This window comes from Mugil cephalus, chromosome 1 (genome assembly GCF_022458985.1).
Source record: "Mugil cephalus isolate CIBA_MC_2020 chromosome 1, CIBA_Mcephalus_1.1, whole genome shotgun sequence".
NCBI lineage: Eukaryota > Metazoa > Chordata > Actinopteri > Mugiliformes > Mugilidae > Mugil > Mugil cephalus.
Window position 1 is genome coordinate 40,584,237 of NC_061770.1, and position 22,675 is coordinate 40,606,911.

General features: G+C 46.3%; 1 protein-coding gene across 6 annotated transcripts in view; it reads right to left on the reverse strand.

Moving 5' to 3' along the window:
- LOC125020646 (serine/threonine-protein phosphatase 2B catalytic subunit alpha isoform) overlaps positions 1–22,675 on the reverse strand; it is a 68,862-nt gene that overhangs the window by 42,817 nt on the left and 3,370 nt on the right. For all 6 annotated transcript variants that reach the window (XM_047606085.1, XM_047606084.1, XM_047606094.1 and 3 more), the window contains exon 2: positions 419–619. In XM_047606085.1, the coding sequence (XP_047462041.1) occupies positions 419–619 (201 nt within the window). The remainder of the gene's footprint in view (positions 1–418; positions 620–22,675) is intronic.

Genomic DNA, 22,675 nt, shown 5'->3' on the forward strand with positions numbered 1-22,675 from the left:
GTGAATAAAAACACTCATTTACATATTTTAGGGACAAACACCAATCTGTCGGCGGAGGCCTTCATCTACTGGATGTAGCTTTGCAAACTACAGATAATTTTCATTATCAGCGAATTAATTCCTCTTCAAACCCGCGGTGACCTCTTCAAATAAAAACAGTTCAGTTGCAAAGAAGATAAAGGAAAGTGAAGGATTAATCCAATTAGCTGCAATAATCAATTTTATCTATAATAATTTGTAATTATAAATTTACGAGTGTCAAATACTTGTGTCCACGTGAGAATAAAGAGGAATTTGTGCCTGTGACCATAATCAGTTCAAACTAACCCCATAATGAGACCATTCGTCTGGCAGCACAGAAAAAACAAAAAAAAAATCATTTTGAAACGTTTCAGCCGTTGTTGTTTTTTCTCCTGACCTGTCACGGGGGCCTCGATGTCCAACAGGTTTTTCTCTGAGCGTAGGATCGCGGCCCCCTCCCCTATGAGCCTGAGGGCCACCGCCTCCTCCACGCGGCCCTCCTTGGTTAGGTGAGCTTTCAGCACGTCCACTTTGGGCTTCCCATCGCTGTCGAACACCTCTTTGGCCGTCAGCCGGTGACTCGGGGGGAAGGGGACAGCTGCAAAGATAAAAAAAAACAAAAAAACAAATATATATATATAAATAAAAATCATCATTATGGGTGGTATACTTCCACAACGTATTTACAGTGCTTTAATACCCTTTGCGACGACAAAAGACTTACGAGGATACACAGTTAATTCCACGTCACCGAGCAAGCGGCATTTAAGCTGTTTGATTTGCAGGTACTTTGTACCTTCCAGGGGGATCGACTCCCCGCAGGAGACGGAGTCAGCGTTCACTCCCGTGCTTCCAGCCCACCCTCCGAGACAATTTACCAGATTGCCGCTATGATCCGTGAGTCATTCCATTTTCAATATTTATACAGACCCACACATTTTCTAGTTTGCTTGGCAATACTCATAGCAAAAGAGATTACACTTCGAAAGCGAACGCAGGGAACTGAGACATCTGCTGTTTTATTCACATAAAAAAAAAAAAAAAAAAAAAAGCCTTTCGCGTGAGGACAAAGTCTAAATAACATGAGTATAGGAGGGGGTTTAATGTGTAACCGTCTTCGTATTTAAACACTTTTTATGTCCTTGATAAGAAAAAAACAGAGACATCATCTTCGGTCTGACGCGCGTTAAATTATTTGTCAGTCACAGCCATTTCCAACTGCGAATTTATGTTTATTCCCGAGGGCCCTGAAGGCATCATGGAAATTAGACTAACCAAATCCACAACAAATCTCTGTTACTGTCAATTTCCATAATTAGTGGCTTATAAGAGACGGCGTTGCACAGCTATTGAATGCACTCCAGTCGTTTAGAGTACAACTAATGCATTCACGGGCCCCGACGCTGTTTGCATGTATTTTAATTTAAAACAGCGTCCTCGCCAATCTGATCGCCGCATAAAACAGACGAGACTTCTTATGCAAAAAAGCCCAATTAGTCTCCGTGCAGACTTTTAATGAAAACGCGACAAAAGAACAGTCAGGGGAGCCCTTTAAAATGGACATCGTGTCATTTGAGCGGCTGACATCAAAAAAAAAAAGGTAAAAAGACTTTCAGCTTTAAAAAGAAACTATTCCTAGAGGTAGTTTGTAGCCTTTACTTAAAGAAAAGTGTGTAATTATTTCCATTTTGCCATCTCTCGATGAGCATTCTCCTTAAAAAATACATGACTGAAGGCCACATGCTGTGGATTTTTTAATTCAACAGAGTGATTTTTAAAACAAAATAAAATAAGACACGTTCTTAATTAATGTCCACCTGCTGAACTGGGACGTATCTCGCACGAAACTAGTAACAGAAAGAGTTGGTGGTTGTGCGTTTTGTGTTCACCACGTCCGTCCTACCCGTACATGACATCAGTGGTAATCAGACCAGCGGCTTTATCTGTGTCACAGTGCGCTTAGTGACGGACGATATTTGGATCTCGGCAGCAGTAGTTAAAGCTTCCTAACGGGCGCGTGTTTGAAATTGCACATTCACGGGACTTGGTTGCAGTCGAAAACCGGGATATTTTCAGCGTTAATGAGTCCGTAACAATCAGAAACACTTACAGGAAGCTGCAAGAGGCTGGATATCACTCACACTTCACAAATAGTACCAGGTTAGCTTAGTTATAATAGTCGATTTTATGGTTCTGTGTGATATGACGGAGGTAGTGCATCAAATATCTTCATCATTCAGTTGAAAAAAGTCTGTTAAGCCAAATCAATACTCAGTGAGCTTATATTAATCTTCCAGAACAATATAAGACTAATGTCTGTGCTCAGGTATCTGGGGCATTGAGAGATCCCCATCGGAGATAGAATTACCCAAGGCCCCAATCTGGCCTCCTCTGAGCACCTGCTGCGCAACTCTAGCCTGAGGCCGGGGCCTCGGGGCTTTGAGCTCGGCGGCGGCAAACAACCACACCGCGCTGGTCCCCGCGGCGCTGAGCGCACACAGAAACGCAACACTGATGTGAAGCGTGACGTCAGGGAGCGCGTTTGACCCGAGACAGAGAGGCAGGGGCCGCGCTCTGAAACCGACAGCTGTCGCGAATCTGAAGGTTAAAGATCGTATCCAGGCGTCTTTGAGGAACCAACCAATTAACAGACAACGGCTCCATTATTACTAAATTAATCAAGGCTATTCGTTTCATTTAGTTTTATTAATTAATAAATTATTTTTATTTTATTTAAGTTTCCACATCAGATTGTGGATGAGGGGAAGTACTTTTAAATCTTTCATTGATAAATAATTTTTAATATATTTTTAAATTTGTATAAATACACATTAACATGAATGCAACATATTTGAGTAAAGGGATAAATGGAGGCAGAAGATGTTGTCATCTTCCACTCAGCGCTTCCCACACTCGACCTGTCAATCTAAGCCTCCTGTACACAGTAGGCTCCGCCCCCATCACTGCTGAGCCAATCACGAGGCTCTGTCAAATTCCCCGCAATCATCCGAGAGCCTGTTCAGTCCCCAGGTAAAGTTAAAACTTGAATCTGTCAATTATTTCCTTTATGTTCTCACTGTCGCACATGTTTGAACCTGTGTATTATTTGAATAGCTTAATATTGAACGCCTGCTCTAGTGTTAAACTTCACTGCATAAAACTGTCACTGTCTAAAAAAGGAAGAGACTAGCAGCAAAGTATCCAGCAAGTTGGAGAGACGAACTGATCTCGACTTTGAGACGAAACGATTCGGACGCTGACCAATGGGACGTTGATGAGGCTGAAACTCAGGGCTCGCTCCAACCACACCCACAAGCAACATTTTCACGTTCCACCTGCTTGACGCGGAAACACTCGGCGTGGAACACATACAGGAGAGCTACCGAGGCACCCAGAGCCGTCCACTCGCCACCGACTGTGAGCTACAAAGCGGTGGTTGACGAGCGAATGACACGTACAGTATGTAGCCCAAGAATAACAGCTGGAACAAGAAGGACTAAAACTGAGCACCTGTATAATATAATACCATGTAACTCCATAAAACTGTCAGATGGGAGCAGGAGGTTAAGTTCCTACAGTATCTGCCTCCACCCGCCTTGTTAGGTTTTTAAGATGTATTGCAATGACAGGTGAACTCCCGAGGCAGTCCATCACCGCTGCATAGCTGCTGGACCTGAACGCAGCACACCTGAAGAAAATATATCCCACTGGTGTGGAAAGACGGCTGCACGTTCTACTGCACGTAACTAGACACCTGAGGACGTTTCGCGTGGAAGATTCATGGGGGAAACCCCTGATCTATGAGTCGCAGTGCTCATTTGGTTTCCCTAATAGTCACGCTCAGTCAAGTTAATGAAATATGACCACAACCTCACTTAATGTAAGTAAACATCCATATGAGGACGGCAACCGAGCGGAGTTTGGAGCGATTTTTGGTGAACTCTGAAAACAGCTGGCACCGTTCGTGCAACTTTTCACGCTGGGAATGAGTCACATCTGCTCCCAGCGAAGGGACGAAACCGTGACACGTCCTAAAATTCAAACGCTAAAGAATAATTTTAATAAAGGAATTTAAAAAAAGGAAAACATCCCGTGTGAAAGCTGTTGTTGTTAGCGTGTTGGCAAACCTCTCAACGTATCACCCTTCCATTTCCTACAGTCGAGACAATGGAAACACTGTGAACTTTCCCCTTGTGGAATTTCTAACAGCCGTCTTATTAGCAAGAGTAACACCCACCCCTGCCAAAAACATTACATGGCACATTGTAATGGTGGGTTCTACACTGTAAAGGCAAAGGTGTTATTCCCATGACAAAAATTAAAAAGCTCGCAGCCGAGAAAAAAACAACATGACCTAACAACTCAATCAAGAAAGAAAAATCTTATTTTTTCATTACTTGTATGAAAAAAACAAGCGGTGGAGTCGAATATTATATTGTATAATCATTCACCGATGCAACCGGCTAAAGTTAGCGCAAATACAATTGCTTCCAAACCCATTATTAAGATTTTACTAGACAGCAATTGTTGCGTCTACTCCTCACTTTCATACAGAGCCAGATAGCCGAGCGAGCGGAGGCTGACCCGCGGCGATCCGCCTCAAGCTCAAGTATGACTCAGAAACGGTCTCCATTAGCCGCTCGCTTTCGCCTTCATTAATTTCACCATTTCTCTGTTCTCTCCCGTTATGTAACCGGGAAATTGCATCGCAGCCTTAAAACTAGCATGCGAGAGAAATAACGAGAGAGCGAGAGCGGGTCAGGGAGGAGGAAAAAAAAAAACGTCCGATTTAACTTTCCCCGGTAATTTGTCTCAGATTAGTATTGTAATTTCCAAGATACAAATTAAAGCCATCCATCAGCCATTAGGTTTAAGACCTAATAGACCACTAAACCTCTGGATGTCTGGAGGGTGGGCTAAATAAGCATTAAAGTTTATTTAATGAAGGTACACTTTCCTGCATTGGTCAGGTTTATAGCAACATTTAATGAATTTCATGAGTTTTGGGGTTTGAACTCATCAAGATTTAGATCATCGACCCCTGCAGCCACCTTTGTTCGCCGAGTACTCGTGAAAGAATGATTAAGCAGCAAACGCTCAGGTATGAATCTGAAGAAGAAGTCGGCGCAGTCTCTCGGAAACTGCTGAAGAAGAAGAAGAAGAAGAAGTAAAATGTGCAGCTTCGAATGTTTGAGGCTGGCTCGGTTCAGAGCTAATGCGATCTCTCTGAGGAATGAGACGGCGGGAGGTGCGTAGTCATATGGTGCCGGACAGATCAGCTTAATTGGAGAAAGTGAGACAGACTGTTGCGGAGCTCAACAACCCCTGGCTTCATTTAGCGGAGAACACGGAGTGCAACCGTGTGTCTGGCCCTGATCTGGCGGTTTAGACGTCTACAATTCCAGCACATGGTCTTCCTCCCGGGCCCTGATAGCTCTCTGAAGGTTTGTGTGCGCTAAGGCTTCACCGGCGCACACACACAGGACGGATATCACACGTGCACTCGCATTTGGCTTTATTATTGAGACATTTGCAGAAATACCAGCAAAATACAGCTCCGCTTACTCAGTCTGGCCACTCAAAATATAACTGACTGGTGGGAGTACTACCAACTAGAGATCGAGCGATATGGATTTTTTAGGGTCGATACTGATATTTTTTTTTTTTTTTTTTTACATCAGCAGAGGCCGATGGCCGATATATGCTGCAGATTTTTCTGAGCCAATATTTGTTGGTGGTACTGCTTTATCTCCCTCCATTTACATGATAAAAATGACACAATGATAAACTCTCATGTCTCAATTTAACCAAAAACATGAACATTTACTGAACTTGAAGAATATTTAACGCTCTTATGCATAAAAAATAAATGGGTTAAAAGCTAGAGAACAAGCGGGAGTCAGAAAAATAAAATAAATAAAAAAACATATTTTTTTTCTTATTTCAACTCATATTTTTGGGGCCGCACTCTGCTAGTGGGGGAGGGGGAATGTATGGGCTGCACGGGTCTGCAGCATCTCCAGCTGCACGGGGCTGCCTGTTGATGTGCCCGCCTGTAAATCTCTAAAAAAATATATATATATGTGTATAAAAAAAACACAAATATTGGCCCGAAATATCAGATGGCCTATATATCGGTTGATCTCTACTACTTACAATAACTGCGACTGCCCTACACAACTTAACAAAATATTACCTAAAACTAACTCAGTTTGAGAACTATATGAAGTGTGTGGAATATCATTTATAAAAGAATGATCCAGATCAAGAAATTACTCCAATTCCTAGACCAGAAACACCTAATCCTGCTGCGCACTGCATCTTTCCATCGGGTGCCGGATTGCCTATCAACAAACCGCTGATGTTGCATGATGCAGCACGGGCGAGGCTCGGGGTTGTCACTGCCCACGTCAAACCCTCCGCCCCCTTCCACTGGACGAGCCACCACACCAGCAATTTTCCTCCCCTAAGACTCAGCACGACCGCTGGAAATCTCAGCACGGCCGACGGGCAGAGCTAAGGCAGAACAAAGCCCCGGGAAACTATGTGTGAGTGGCACAAAGGTCAGTGCATACAAAGTATAGAATACCAAGAGATGATTTGACTGTATGGACAGACGTTATTATGCAAAGGCAGTGTCTGATCTGAAGTAAGATACCGATCTAGAAACACCGCTTCCTTACTCGCACAAAGCAGCAGTCACTCTTTGCCTGATCCATTTGCCTTTTTAAATGACGGTGTTGTGCTCTTTATCCCGGGGCGATGTAAGTAGCTGCCAGCGCGAGCAAGATCTTGGCGTAATGAATCAAGTGGAAACTCACTATCTGACCAAATGGTAAATACCAGCGGCAGGTGAGACGGCACAACAAAAAGCGGAGTGGCATTAGCACACGCGCGCAGAAATAAGATGAATAACAGAAAACTAACAAAAACGAGAGATCATGCCTTAAAGCAGGAGTATAGTGCGTCTGATCATTTCCTTAATCTGCTATCGACTGTGGGAGAAATGAAAAAAGAAATCAATCACGCTCTGTCTTTTCTCCAGTTGGAAGCCTTTCAGCGATGAAGCCTCCACTGCGTGTGCTGCGTGCACAAAGCGCGACTGCCAAGCGTTGCACCGGGCACCAGGAGCGCGCAACTACCGACGGTCAAGGTTCGTTAATTAAATTACATAACGACGCTGGATGAGGAGCGGGACGAGGAGCCCGGGATGAACAGAACGCACGAGTGTCCGTAGGCGGCGGGAAACAAAGGACGCAGCGTACACCGGCGAAAGCACCTCGACTCCAAATGTCACCTGGCGCCGGGCTCATCGCTTCATTATTACACCGTTTGGTCCATTCAGGGGCTGATTACCTGACATGCATAATGCAAAAGACTGAGATCATATGGCGATCTTTCCTGGCACCGGAGGAGCGCTGCGGCGCCCGAACAATAGAACACGTTACACTCATTAGAAGTGATGAATCATTTGCGATGAGGCCTACCTACCTCGAACACAGCATATTTTTTTTAACACTTTCACCCACCAGACAGCCTATAACACTGTAAATCAATTATGCATTAGTCAGTACTAAATAATTCAGTCCAATTAGGACAACATAGATTTTAGTCGCATGGCTCGAATCAGACAATCTACATTAAAAAATTATTTGTTAATAGCAAAAAGGTTTAAATGATGCAAAAACTGTGACTAAGGACGCACTCACACTAGTTACGTACACAAGCATGTTTGCCAAAGACTTTATCAAACTAGCGTTATTATTCACATTTTGCATTTAATAGTAAGCTATTCAAATAATAATAGTTCAAATATTATTTTCTTTTATTTCAATCTAAGCCTCCTGTACACATTAGGCCCCGCCCCCATCACTACTGCGCCAATCACAACGTCGCACATTACAGGCCGATTCCCTGATTATTTTCTTGACAGTTGTAACTTTACTTTAACATAGCTAAATGCTAACATGCTAAAATATGTTGGATTCTTGTTAATGTGCATTGAGAAATTTAAATTCGTGGGGGGAAATTAAAAAAATCTAAAAAGTGTCTATTCAACCAAAGATTTAGTACCTCTGCGGACCCCCTGTTGAAGACCTAAGCTGTAAATGAACGTTTGTTAGATCCAACGCTTCGCTTAATGAGTTAACAAGATACTGATTGAGCTAATCGGCTGCAGTTAATTCTCCGTGCGTTTTGCAGCGCTACGATGGTTTGTCAGGGAGAGGATGATAAAGGAGGCTACGGCAAATGAGGATACGGTGGAGCCCGTGGCAAGGAAACAAGAGTGAAAAATGTAAGTAATAAAATATTGATAAAAAATAATATTAGAAATAATAAATCCAGAGTCTCTGGCATCCAAGAAAAGTTTTGGCTCCGGAGGAAAAAAAAAAAAAAGAGATTCTGGTCAGAGGATGGATTAGAGATAACAGCAAGGGCAAATACATTAGATTACTGTTGGTTTCCTCATTGGAGAGCACCGAACAAAAAAAATAAATAAATAAATGAAGTCATAAAGCTTAAGTTACAGGCATGTGTTTGCTCTCACTAAGCGATCTGCACTGTGGCTTTAAGGCTTAATTAAAACGAATAAATAAATAAAACGGCGACAAGGACAAAAGTGACACCTGGTGTATTTACGCAGCTCTTAAAAAACGATCTCCATCTGGGTAAGAAACTGCCGCAAATTTGACTAAATATTTATTAATTATTGAACATTTCATGTCGTTGGGTGTGTCTGGAAACTCCAGATTAACGGGCTGGACTGTATCGGTGATGAAGGGGCCAGGTGACCCCATGCACCTGGTGTTTGCAGCGGGACAAAGATGGAAATGACTATAGGAAGACGCATTAAGACGGTCGTCAGCCCACGCGACGCGCAGTCCCATCTGCCCGGCGAGAGGACGCACCGGTAATTCAAAAGGCGCGCGGGCTGCGGGGCCGACGGCGAAAAGGTCACTCGGAAATCGGCGCGAACACTCTTTACCGCGCATTAGCGGGGACAGAAGCCGGCCGCGAACGGAGCGCTTAGCAGTCTGCAGCTTTGACTCACTTTGAGCCGCTGCCGTCCGACGGAACGGAAGGAAAAAATTTCACCAGACACACTCTGGCTGCGTCAGAGGAAATAAAAATGCAAAGGGGGGGTAAGAGCAGAACGGTCAACAAAGACTCCCGTATCAAAGACGGATATCGCGCCGCGGAGACGGCTAATGCTACTACGGTGCCCAGCAGGTATCAAGGACAACGCATTTAATCATTTGCGCTCCCTCAAATTAATAATTTGCACGGCTTAATTTGTTCCCCGTATTTAATAATTCACGTCCTACGACTGCTAAAATGATGTCTTCAAATAACCCAATTCATTCCCTTAAATTAATAGCGAGGCAGTTCGATTTATTTCAGCAGAAGGAACGGAAGTTAAGTTGTTCGGGCACGGCCGGACGAACTGCTTCATTAGGGAGGAGACCTCCAGCTACTAATTTCATCCTTTTAAATAGAATAGTGAAGACACACCGGATGTTGTTTAGGGTCCAAATACATGTAGATAAATATACAGTTTGAGTTGGATGTTCAACACAAACTCTAAATGCACCATATATAACTTTTATTACCACAATATAAACATTCTCTGCTTTAGCTCAAAGCTGCGGCCTGCGGTCAGGGTCATAATTAATTGTAACTTGATGTTACCCGCGGACTATTACAGCACTTTAAAGTACACCGGTGCGGGGATGCGAGCTTTTACTTCACATCGACAAACAGGAGAGATATTAGATAAAAGTGAGTAAAGCGGTTGCCAGGGAAACAGCGCTGTGGAGTCTCAGTCTTAATCTTACATCCATCAAAATATTGGCTTAAAAATGAATTGCTGGCAGCGTGTTACATTCTGCAGCGGGTCGATCCAACGCTGGGAAATCTGAGCAGGAAGGAGCCTGATTGCGCATATTCCACTCTTTACAAAAAAAATAAAATAAAAAAAAGAAGAAGGGTAATCGATAGGAGTGTGATGGTAACTCTGACATGACACTAACACGTGTGGCCGTCTGCACAGAGGTTCCCGTCGATGACACGTTATCTGGGGATCGTCATCATCGAGATAGACGGGTCATGCACTAAAGAAGCCTGCAATACAACCAAGAGCTGCCTCCATCCTGCTGTGGCTGTCAGGGTTATCAAAGACCATCAAGCGCTGACAGAAAATAGCCCGTAGCGGTGTGAGAGCGACTGACAATGAAAACGTTAGTCCTGCTGCTGTTGCCTCATCGGGTTTTCTGATGAGAAATGTAGTAAACATGTGCAGAAACAGGTGATCAGAAACGCGTCGCCGCTCAGACAGCACTCTGACTAAGTCCCTGATTAATTAGCGAGGTTAGGGCTGAAGCGTGGGAGGCTGATGCGGGTGAACGCGGGGATAAATGATCGTACGCGTGCACGTGAGGACGGACGGATGGAAGGGAGTGGGCGGCGGATGCTGCGGGGACGGGTGGACGGGCTTTTTTTTTTTTTTTGGTAAGGGATGTCCCCACGCAGTTTTTCTGGTGGTGGTCGGACGTGTGGTGAGCCATCAAAGCAGCAGTCGATCAATTGCACAGTGAGAGGGACCTGGGTTACGGCTGGCAAATGGCTGCAGTTATTTGGAGCTGGGCTGGGGGAGGGGGAGGGGGAGGGTGGGATCAGTCGATGAAATGAAAATGCATCGAAATGGATAAAAAAAAAAAAAAAAAAGGAATATTTGCCAATCTGTCAAAAACCATCCACTCCCCGACTCACGGTTCACTGACTGGTTTTCCCTGAAGATTTACCACATGACTTCTAGTCGGCCATCTGTAGATGTTACCAAGATACTAACTGATAGCATTTCTTCTTTACAGCAAAGAATGATCCAAGTGGTAAAAATATAGGTTAAAAACTATTGGTATTGGCAAAGATTTCACGATACTAATCACGATACTTGAGCCACGATACGATACATTATCGCGATATTATGATATTGCGATACACTGCAATATTCTGCATAACTCACTGAGAAATTTTAAATGCAACTTAAATGTTGTGTACATGCACATCAGATGACAGTAATAATTCACTGGACATATAAAGTAAAAAAAAAAAACAATATTAATCCAAATTAATCCAATTGACATATCGCCATATTGATATTTTTTTCCCACCCCTACTAAAAATTCTTAATTATATATTGATTAGCATCAGCCACGACAAAACCGATCAATAGTCATCAACTAACTTTTAAAATCCAGTCTCCAGTTTTGTATTGAATGTATCCTGCAGATCTTAAATATGAGAGCACTGATACTGGATTTATATAAACTGCATTTTAATGTCCAGGCAACATCTATTTCTATAATAAAGCTGCCACACACATCAAAACACAACCATTTACAAAGACCTTAGGAGACAGCACACAGCGTCACATCCAAGATAAATTTAGACTCTGACTAGATTCAAATGAATTCAAACAGGACACGTTTGCATTTGCTCTCCTAGTGTGACACGTAGACCGAGGCTAAAGATGCAATTTTCCAGCGAGTCATACTGCACAAGGCTTCTTTTTTTTTTTTTTTTTTTTTCTCAGCACAGGTAAACACAAGTTAAAAGGATGAATGACTGGACTCAAGCTCAATGTAAAACTCCTCACCGACTTCCACGACTGTGCAGACATTAATGCTCTGTGGCATTTCCACTGAAAGCCACTCTGACAGGCCTTGAACAAGACATTCCCTGCTAGCTTTGCTGTGCTGCGAGCTGCCTCCCTCCTCCTCCTCCTCCTCCTCCTCCACATCATCCACCTCCTCCTCCTCCTCCTCCTCCTCCTCCACAATGCCGTGACACAGGATTAGCTTTCATTAGAGAAGGCGCTGTAATCAGCTTTGGAGCATAGCAGAGACGGAACAATGGAGGAGGCTGAAAGGATCTGGAAGACAGGGCGCTACGGGCTCACGCTCGGTTGTGTGCAAGCCGTTTGCACAAATGAAACCCGCGGCGCACAAAAGCCAGACTATGTCATAGTCGCGGCTAATCTGCATATTCCCCCATGCATCACGCACGACCTTAAAAGACTGCTATCAGGACAGATAAAGCAAATATTGTGTCAGTGCGAAACACTAATTGCCACCCTTGCGTAATTCGGGCCGCGACACTACATGCAAGGCACCCTTGACCCGCAGCTGAGCACTCGAGGCGACACCCTAATCTGCTTCATCGCTAATTTCTACTGTTATTTCCTGAATTGATTGGATACAAGGTCCCGATCTGATTTAATTAAATTCAATATTAATTCATTTAGAGATATTTCAGCTTCCAGGCAATTTTGCTCCTTTAAAGAGATTTGTGGTAACAGTCCCATGAGGCGGTAGCAAGATTTGTAAGGAGACGATGCAGGAAGCGGATTTTATGAATTGATATTGAAAGCGTGGCAACGTGAACGCGTAGATTGATGAGTGGCACACATCGCAGGTTAGATGTCTGTCAGCTCTCCTCTTAGCACCGCGGTCAAGCGCAGCCATTAACAGGAGGCATTATGTTATAATAAATATTTAATTGCTCGGTTCTTGTAGATCGATTGTGTCAGGGCGGGTTCGGAGCAGCCTCACCTCGCAGAAGCCATTAGATTCAGCCATCAACAAGATCAAAACTGAGTTGTATTGTGTTTCCGCAAAGCAAATAGAGTCAACCGATCATAAGTAGCGACGGACTGATGTGGAATTTTTTTTAGGGCCGATACCGATTTTTTTTTTACATCAGCGATACTTCAAATGACACAATGATAACAAATGTTATAATTCTCAATTTAACCAAAAACTTATGCACACATGCACTTTGCTGGTGGGAGGGGCAATGTATGGGCTGCACGGGTCCACAGCGCCTCCAGCAGCACAGGGCTGCCTGTGGATGCGCCTGTCTGTAAATCTTGTCAGGGAAATACAGACATATATACATATACATATATATATATATATATATACATATATACATATACATATATACATATACATATATATATATATATAATATATATATATATATACATATATATAATATACATATATACATATATACATTATATATACATATATACATATACATATATACATATACATATATATATATATATATACATATATACATATACATATATACATATACATATATACACATACATATATACACATACATATATACACATATATATACATATATACACATATACACATGTATCGGCGAATGTACCCACGTATCGGCCAACACCGATACCAGTAAAGAAGGCAAATATCGGCACAATCTCTACTTTAAAGCATCAATCACTGAGTTGAATCTGGTTACCCATAAGGCTCTGCGGTGTCTAGTCCTTGACACACTGACGGCATCTTTCCGCAGAGCTTCCAGGCTACAATTTCAACCTTTTCTTCAGATGGTAAACAGAAAGGTCAGGCAGCTGAGGGGGGACCGGTGGGCATGTTTGGATTCCAGTCTGGACAAAAACCTGGCCCCGCACGTCGACAGAACCACCTTTGTGCGAGCCTTCCACCGCCCTCCATCATGCTGTCAACTGGCGCTCGTATTTGGGAAGGACTGACGACACCGGTCTATCGAGAACACGTGTCCCCCACTCACCCTGGAGAGCCTTGCCACAGCGGCAGCCACTTTACAAAGTGTTCTCGCTGGTGGCTTGTTCTAAGAGTGTGCGGTGACATGCAGATTGGTTCGCGGGGACACGATACAGATCCGCCGCGTGCAGCTCGGATAGGGTTGCACTCTCGAAAGCCAGACGTCAGACTTCAAAAAAGCATGTAAAACTCATTACTATAACGATAACACGGCAGATGTTTGCCGGTCGTGTAATGTTTTCTCAAATTAGCTACATTTGCACCTTCAGTTGTTTGGTTTTTTTTTGTTTTTTTTTATGCTGCCACTGAACGCTTTTATCCGTTTACACTGCCTGCCACAGTCGCAGGCTTTTAAAGCCCCTTTTAAATATTTCAATTGACATATGTAACCGCTCTGCAGGGAACACAGGAAAGAAATTTCAGCTTGCAGAACACGCTGGCTTCAAGTAGCAAGACATAAAACACGTTGTTAATAGAGCACAACTCTGGGAAAGGGAAGTATTACATTTAAATACAATAGCTTGAACATTATCAAAATGTTAAAGGCTACTTTTGCTCACAGGAGGCCCGGACGTCCCCGACCGATACTGTGCCACAACAATCCCCATTTACAAACGTGAACACACGAGCCCTCGACCGATCCGTACTATTACGACATATTTGTAAAAACGCTCTCACGTTCCAGAAACTCCAACCGACTTCAGTGTTTTCTGCACTCGTTCACAGCTTGCCTCTGAGATAATATGCCGCAACAGGCGTGATCGCACCTCCCAAGGAGGGCTCGTTGGCAGACGCGATGTTGGCATTTCTAGAACGCAATTACTAGACACATGCAGAGGGGTTGAGGCCGGTCTATATTTGCGTCCGCGCTCGGTAAACCGAGCGCACCGGACCCGAGGCTGACCCAGATAAAACGAGAGTCTGAACTGTAGATAACATTCTGAATAGTTAATTAACCCCCCCGTCCCCCCCGTCCCCCATCCTCTCCGCTGGGAAGGTTACCTGCTCGACTTGAAAATGAATACCGCGCTGCCAACTATCGCAAGGATCCGTGGACCGGGGCAAACCCTCGCGACCATACGAGAATAGCCACATCACATAAGTGAAAGGTCGCTCCTCTGTGCTGTGTCACTAGGAGAAACGACCGCGAAGGGGGGAAAACAAAATAGCTTTTGCTCTAAATAAACGCATCAATAAAGCTGAATTACTCAAGTATAATCGCATTTTCTTTCCAGAATCAAGTGTTTATGCACAAGAGATTCACGGTCGAGTTTTAATTTCTGGCAGACTTGCTGTGCTTTTTCGGAGGACAGGTGGTGAGGCGATGGGACGGCTCAGCCAGCCACCTCCTCCCCACCTCTTGCCAAGACAACAAGGCCCCTAAGAGTCCCCCTTCCTTTGCTATCACTTCCTTTCCCCCCCCCCCCTCCTCTGCCCACGCCCACCTCTCAAGCCCGTCTCTGTTTCTAGGCCGCGAAACGCGCGGGTGTGGTGGGTTCTCCCGCCAGCAGGGGCACCTGCCTGCCAAAAAAGAAAAAGCAAAAAAAAAAAAAAAAAACAGCACGGGCCGCGAGAGAAGGGAGGTTGGGCAACAGAGGAATTACTTCTCCGAAGGACCAAAGGAATTCTGACTCAGCAAAGAATACATCTACCGCACCAACCACACACACACACACACACACACACACACACGTCTCGTCTAGCCGTTCCCAGCGCCCCAGAGGAGCTCTATATATCCAGAGAAAGTGTGACAGAGCCCCTGAAGTAGCAGCTATTACGCAACCCTTCTGGGCTAAAAGTGACGGTAAGGTAAATCATCCTTACCGCTCCCTCCGTATTGCGGGGAAAGCATTTTTTTAAAAATTCGCCAGTGGAGTATTATCCCGGAGGCGCCATCTGTGCAGGCTTTACTAGCCCGCCACGAGATTAAAGGCTGTTAAAGCATCGTATCAGAAAGCCCCCCCCCCCCCCCCCCCCCCCACCGGTTAACATCCAATCAAAGATGAGAGCTTAAGGGCCGGGGCCTTTGGACGACTCGAGGCACCGCTGTTGTGTGTGCAGGTCGAGCAGCAGCAGCAGCAGCGAGCTGCCCGGGCCGTGCCCTCGATCCCCCTCCGGGACAAACGGGCCGCTACAAGGGTCATGTGTTCTCGAGGATCGGGTCAGCGAGTAAGTTCAGTTCACTTGACAGCTTGACTGCCTGAAGGGAGTCTTGACTCTCTTCGACTGCGCTGCACTAGCTGTGAATAGATTTTTTTTTTTTTTTTTTTTTTTAATGACACATACAGGGTAGGGTAGTGTGCGGCATTTTCAAATTATTTATTTTTGGAGCTTCTCAAAAGGCATTCCTGCCGGGCGTGTTCCCCCACATGATGCAATGTTTACGCACGGGCAGAGTGAATACGTCTTGAAGCAAAGGCAAAAAAAAAAAATCAAGTATTATACGTGTTGGGATGGGCGGGTCATCTGGCACTCGTGCTCGTTGTATTTGCCTTTATCAAAAGCAAATAAGCTTTTAAAGGCATCCCTTGCAGCGCTGCACGTTTCTGCATTGTATGGACCATCTGTCGTGCTGCAAAGCAGCCAGGTAAATAATGAGTTGATTTCATTTTTCCCCAAACGCGGCCGAATCGCTGGCTCCACATCACTTGAAGACACATTATCTGCCAGCTGACCGGCCGATTTTTAAAACCTCGATTTGGCCTGGCCTCCCCGAGGCTTGCCACATTCCTCCCCGGGGATCGTGTTACTTTCTATACAGGGCGACGGGCCCCGAAGCATTGTGGGTGTTTCAGTCCTGCGACGTGGGTTTGGCACAGCTGAGCGGAAGCAGAATCAGTGCGGCAGACATGGTGGAAAGCAGGGGAAGCAGAGAAATATCAAGTATGGTGGCATGAAAATAGGTGAGGCAGCGACAAAGAAACAGCACGTCTCACATTTTTACAAGACAGGAAAAAAATAAAATAATAACACGTCGAGTCCCGGTAGAAAAACTGTCACGGACGTCGTACTCTTTTACTATTCTCGAGACGGTGTGACAGGTGCGGACGTACCTAAGCTTGTGTTCACAGCGGTAGCCGTGAGCTAAGGAGCTGCGGTGTCACTCGTCGGCCCTCGCCGGTTTGTTTGGGGGCAGGCCACGGGCTAAAGCATGACATGGAAAAGCGATGCGCGGGCTGCCAAGAGACATAACAGCCAGGAGGCGAAGGCGTATGTGAGCAGGACCCGGGGCGGGACGACGGCATTAATGGACCGGGCTTGGGAGATCACACCGAGGGGAGATTAGCTTGATCAAACAACACGTCTCCCGCGGTTTCGTGACTCCGTTTTCAGGACCGCGAACCACAAACACGCGGAATAGGAGGTTCCTCCGACTTCCACAGGTCTGACGCTTTATTGAGTCACACGAAACAACGACGGCTGGGGGGGGGGGGTGTGGGGGGTGACTTCCTGGGGATTGCGGCAGTCTTGAGTCACCGGCAAGCTATCGAGAACGAGCTCTTGTGTACATCAGCTCCGAACGAGTCGTTGACCTTGCAATTACTGGGAGAATATTCCAGGAGGAAATTCGCTGGGCTTTTTTATTTTTTTATTTTTAAATCTACTCCGGGGTCTAATTCAGCGGATAAAAACAGCAAGGGCAGGCTAACAAAACGCCTCCGTCCCCCCCGACCCTCTCCGCCGACACACACACACCACAGTCACGACTCTGGCTCTGCCCTTTGCATGAGCGTGTGTTTCGAGCGAGCGGGCCAGGCAGCAGCGGCGGCGGCCCTCGTCCCTCCGCCCTCCACGTGGGAGGGAGCGGCCGAGCAGCCCGCCGCCGTCAGACCAAACGCCTCTTAGCCCCTTTCTATTTTTGCCACGAGGAAAAAAAAAGTCCGAAGGTAAACTCGCGGGCCCCCGAAACCCTCGCAGGTGACGGGCGCTCCGTGCGAGCCGCGAAAACAATGAGCTATTAATAAGCACGTGGAACGAGAAGCGCGCCGAGCCGACATCCGGAAACGCCGTCGAATCTCACGGGACGACGTTTTTTTTTTTTTTTTTTTTTTTTTTTCGCCGGGTCAATTATAGAACGTGCTGACATCCCCGTGAAAGATTTTTTTCCGACGGCAGGCCCGAGATAAGCGGACGCCAAATTCGCCAGCACATGGAATAAGAGGGTTAATTTTCAGCCAGGTGGTCTATAATTAACGCGTGTGAATGTGTGTAAATAAACCTTGGGGCCTCGACTCACCTCCAGCTGTATTTGTATAGCTGGAGTTTCTCTCCCCCGTCCGCACACACTGGGTGTTTTTTTTTGAGCTCGGCGAGCTGACGACACCTGAAAGAAAAGTCCAACCCGGGGTTGTCGCTTCACGCTGCAGGATCAACAGAGGGAAACTAGCTTATTTTCCCCATCTGTAATTAGGGCCTTCCTCAGTTAAGTTAATTTCCGCCGAATGCGGCGGAGAAATAAAATTCTTACTGTTTAAACGCTCTGCGCCGAACCTGAGAATAGCTTCTCACAGCGAGAGCAAAAAATGAATTAATCCTTTAAAAAGACTAAATCGTATTATCCAAGACACAGCCAGAGTGAAATAAAAGTGGCTCTGTGCTCCAGTGTGCTAGTCCCCCGTGTTACTTGGGGCCTTAATGAAGTACATCCATAACACTTGATGAAAAGTATTGATCTGTCTCTTAATTAAAAAGAGCGCTCCTTTCTGGACCGATAAAATAACTGCGGCGGGGACGGATAAAAAAAAGGCGGAGAAGCGGGGTTAAAGCCCGCGACGCGGCCGACGACTCGGCGAGCTCGCCCGCGCGACACTCAATACGAGCGCCGCGCGCACTTCAAACATCTCGCCGGCTCGCAAGTCAAAAGAGGGGCCTGTCCCGGAAAATGTCAGGCTGCGTTTTCGAGAGCACCGAGACACGCCGGCCAGAAAACCACCGGGGCGAGCGCGTCTGAATGCGCGGCCCCCCCGACGCCAGCGTTGGCTCACCCGCCGCTCCCGGTGCCGACGCTCGCGGCTGACGAGCCAAACCCGAAACTCCCGCCAAAGCAAACCTGCAGCGGAATGCGGCGCTGCACCCCGAAAGACAACTGGGAATTCTGTGTGAAATTCTGCTCTGCTGTGGCAGCGGGTTTATCAAACACCGAGGGCGGGAGGGGATTGAACCGCATTGACTGAAATTAGGCCTTTCCTTTCCTTTGGAACAAGCTATAGCTCCCGAGGTGCACTCGGGCTGTGACAACAGACTCCCTCGTAGCTGAGGTTCGTCACCGCTTGATGGACTGTAGCGTTGGATAAAAGTTGCTCATCTATTTATTTTTTTATTTTATTTATTTATTTTTTTGTGCGTTCTCTGACACACGCGCGCCCACATGCTAGCGATGAGAAAAATCAAAAAAAAAATCAGCATATTCATCAGTTCTTCATGGGAACACGTCTCATTTGCATGAGCTCCGATGTGTGTGTGTGTGTGTGTGTGTGTGAGTGGGTGTCAACAAGTACAGATGCTTGCGTGATAGCAGAGGAGAGGCAATCTCAACTCGACAGTTACCGTGAGATACTGTGCACCCTTCATATGTCAACCCCCTCAGCCCCCCATGCGTGCATCTGAGTTGATGAGGCGACGCGGGAGTTACAACATCCCTCACCCCGCGGTGGCTTTCCCTCTGCTTTCTAATCTACCGTTTACAGTCAAACCCCGCAACGCGGCTTTACTCGTTTCATCCGCGCTTAAACACGAACGGCTGCGCGCGCATCCATGTTTACGTCCGTCCCGGCCCTCCAAGTCCACCGTCTACCCTTCGGCTGTGTTATCGCCAGAAGGAAGCTCCTCTTCTCGTAGCAATGGCACGAAAACAGAGGCTGAGAGAATGAGCGCACTCACACACACACACGAGATGTGTCCCAGATAAAGACATCACTGTGGAGATGTTTCATTCTCGGGCACTTAAACGTTATCGCGAGGTGTGACACATGAGCTGTGTCGGTTCAAAACATCAACAGGCCGTGCTGCTCTTTCTCCGACAATGTAGTTAATTTGTTATATATATATATTACTGCTGCACGACTGGATTAATCTGCACGAAAAAAGGAAAAGGAATGAATGACTTTAAGCGACCATGTGTGCGAATTAAAAAACACAAATGCAATTGACGTGGGATCAATGACACCACCCGCGTTATTGACATCCCGTTCCATGTTTCATGTTTCATGCATGAACTCTGCAGATGAAGTTCGCCGTCCCGACACTCTCCCGTCCCCAAAACTGAAACCGCAAAGGTCTGATGAACCCGGGTAAACTTTGCAAAACGACGGAAATGCTCAAAAGGTCCACGCAGCAAGTATTTTGTCCAGCCAACTTCTGGAGCTAGTTAATGTTTTACAATTTTGCTCTGTCACTACACCTACTAGTGTTACATTTACAACAGTATTAGTGCTGTTGACAGTGGGAGGTGAGCGGGAGGTCAACGCTGTCCGGATTAAATGCATAAAAGCATTAAGCAAAAGCTTGGTTTTCATTTAGGAGCTTCGGCAGTTTCATGCAACAAACGCCGCTTGGGTCCTCGGGTTTTATAAACTCACTTCACCAATTTCTTCCTAAATTGCTCTCGGGTCACTGGCTGTGTAATGGGCTCACAATTTTAGCCAATCAAATCAGACCGTAAGTGACAAAATCCAATAACACTAAAAAAAAAAAAAAAAATAAATAGAATCGCATGTGAATCAAATCCTCATCCACTGAGCTGTTGATTGAATTGAGTCTCTGATGATTCACGGACATTTTTTTTTTTTTTTTTTTTTGCTGAACAGCATGTGGCAGCAATCCCATGACAGCTGTTGTTCTACATCTGAATTCCCCCAAAACCTGCTTTCTCAATTAACTAAATGTGACCCGCGTCGTAGGTGACGCGCACGCGAGCGTACGCGCTTCCACCCCCGCGAAACCCGCCCGTCTTCCCGTGCGGATTTACTACGCCGCCGTCCTTGAACGTACCCCCGGCTGCCCCCAGTTCACTGGGTTAGCCTCTCCATCCCCCACCGCTCACTGTACCGGGTGCCCAACACGAAGCTACATGTGTGTAGACACTATTGATTGATTTGTGACTGCGAGGCGACCGACTCCAGAGAGGGATCTGATGACACACAACTCCTGTCCCCGTTCCAAATGGCTTTTGTTAGCCTCTGCAGCGCGCAGCGGTGCCGCGTGCTGGTGTCCGCCAGCCATGAAATGGGAAATGCTGGGAGTTTGTTTACAGAGAGGCTGATTTTTTTTTTCACCAAATACAATAGCACAACATTATGATGTATGGCCAGCGCACGTAGCTGTGGCTACGAGCAATCAGGGGAAGAATTTATGTGTTTGGACCTCTGCGAAAAAGAGGAAAATGTGGCGCGTGTGGTGCTCACGAGGCGGCGTACGGAGAGCCGCGGCGGTACGAAAGCCGCAGCTCCCATCAACATGTAAGCTGCAAAAACTGTTGCTTACAAATCTGGTTCAAACGCATCAACAACGAGCGCGAGTTCAAAGGCATGCAAATCCCGAAAACTGCACTCATAGGCTTTGCGACAATCCAAAAATGTCAAGGTGGGTAAACAGTTTTCCTCCTCCTTTCGCGTTTTCGAGACCAAACATCCATTTGTTCGCATGAATTAGCAAGAGCAGCAGCTAATGCACGGAGTCAGATTACAACCTCCGAGCGGAGCCGCCTTTATCCCCCTATATGGGGCTTAATCTGTCCAAATCCACCGCTTTGCCGTGCCCTAAATCCACAACAGAGCCTAATTCCTCTTTAATCTAATGAGCGGTGGAGGTGCACTCACTCGGGGTGGAGGACGCCGCGGAGCGCGCATCCGAGCGCAACGTCACGGCAGAGATACGTCTTTCTTTCTGCGCCCCGACAGGACACATTGTTATCAAACACCGCCAGAAGAATCTCCCGTGTCACCGCAGACCGGGCGAGCAGATACAGGCTTTTCGATCGCCTGCCCGGGGGTTATCTCTTCGCTCGCAGGCTCTGCTGCAGAAAGCGTTTCCAGATTGAGCCGTGCTGAATGGAAATCTGTTAAAAGATGCAAAGGAGGAGTCCGGGCGACTCCCCGACAAACCTCCAGCACCCGGGCTCACTCACGAATGGGAGACGTTTTCTACAAGGCCAAACCCGAGTCTCGCAACCTTGTTGTTTTTGACGCGGTCGTGCAAGTCTGGAGAGCAAACGGTGCAAATCAGTGGCAGCAGAACCCCAAAAGAGGGGCTGACACGACGGAGCGTGGCGGCGCGGTTAATAATAATTGGCACCGCGGCGGCATTCTCTTCCACAAATAAATCCACTTGACTGGATATGATATCGACTATTTGCCATTTAAGCGCCTGACCCCGTGCCCCCGATCGAGCACTCGCGGGTCAACCCGCCCCGGCCGATCACATGCTCTGATTAATCACCCGAGTCTTAAACGAGGAGCAGCTGCCATCGGTTTACTGCCACATGAGAAAAACACATGCAGAAAATAAACACAACTGGAACGGAGGAATGCGTCTGGCATATTTCTAGATTGTCAACATTTTTGCCGACTGACTCATCAACTGACACGTTCCCAAAGGGTACTCCAGTGTTTGTTCTAGATGACCGTGCTGTGCTGAAAATATTTGTGCATCAGAATGTTCAGATTAGACAAAGATGTGCGCTCGGCTGTTTACTCCTTTTTCGACCGGAGAAATTCGACTGAGGCCTCGTGTTCTGCCGTTGGCTCGGTTTCCCCACGAGCTAAAACAAGTGCGACCGGACTGGAAGTCTGTTCAAACCGTGCCATGCGATCGGTGAAGCAGTCGTGCAGGCGCTGTTCAGGCGTCCTGCCGTGGTGTGTTTATCGCGCGTGTTTACGTCTCGATGACAATGAAAATATGTTTTTTTTTTTTTTTTTGGGACTGCAACCACCCGAGAGCGCTGCACCTCCCGGCGCACGGAGACAGTCGGATGCCATCCAGTTGTCTCATAGATCTCACGGAGCAGCGAAACCTACGTCACTGAGGGCTCT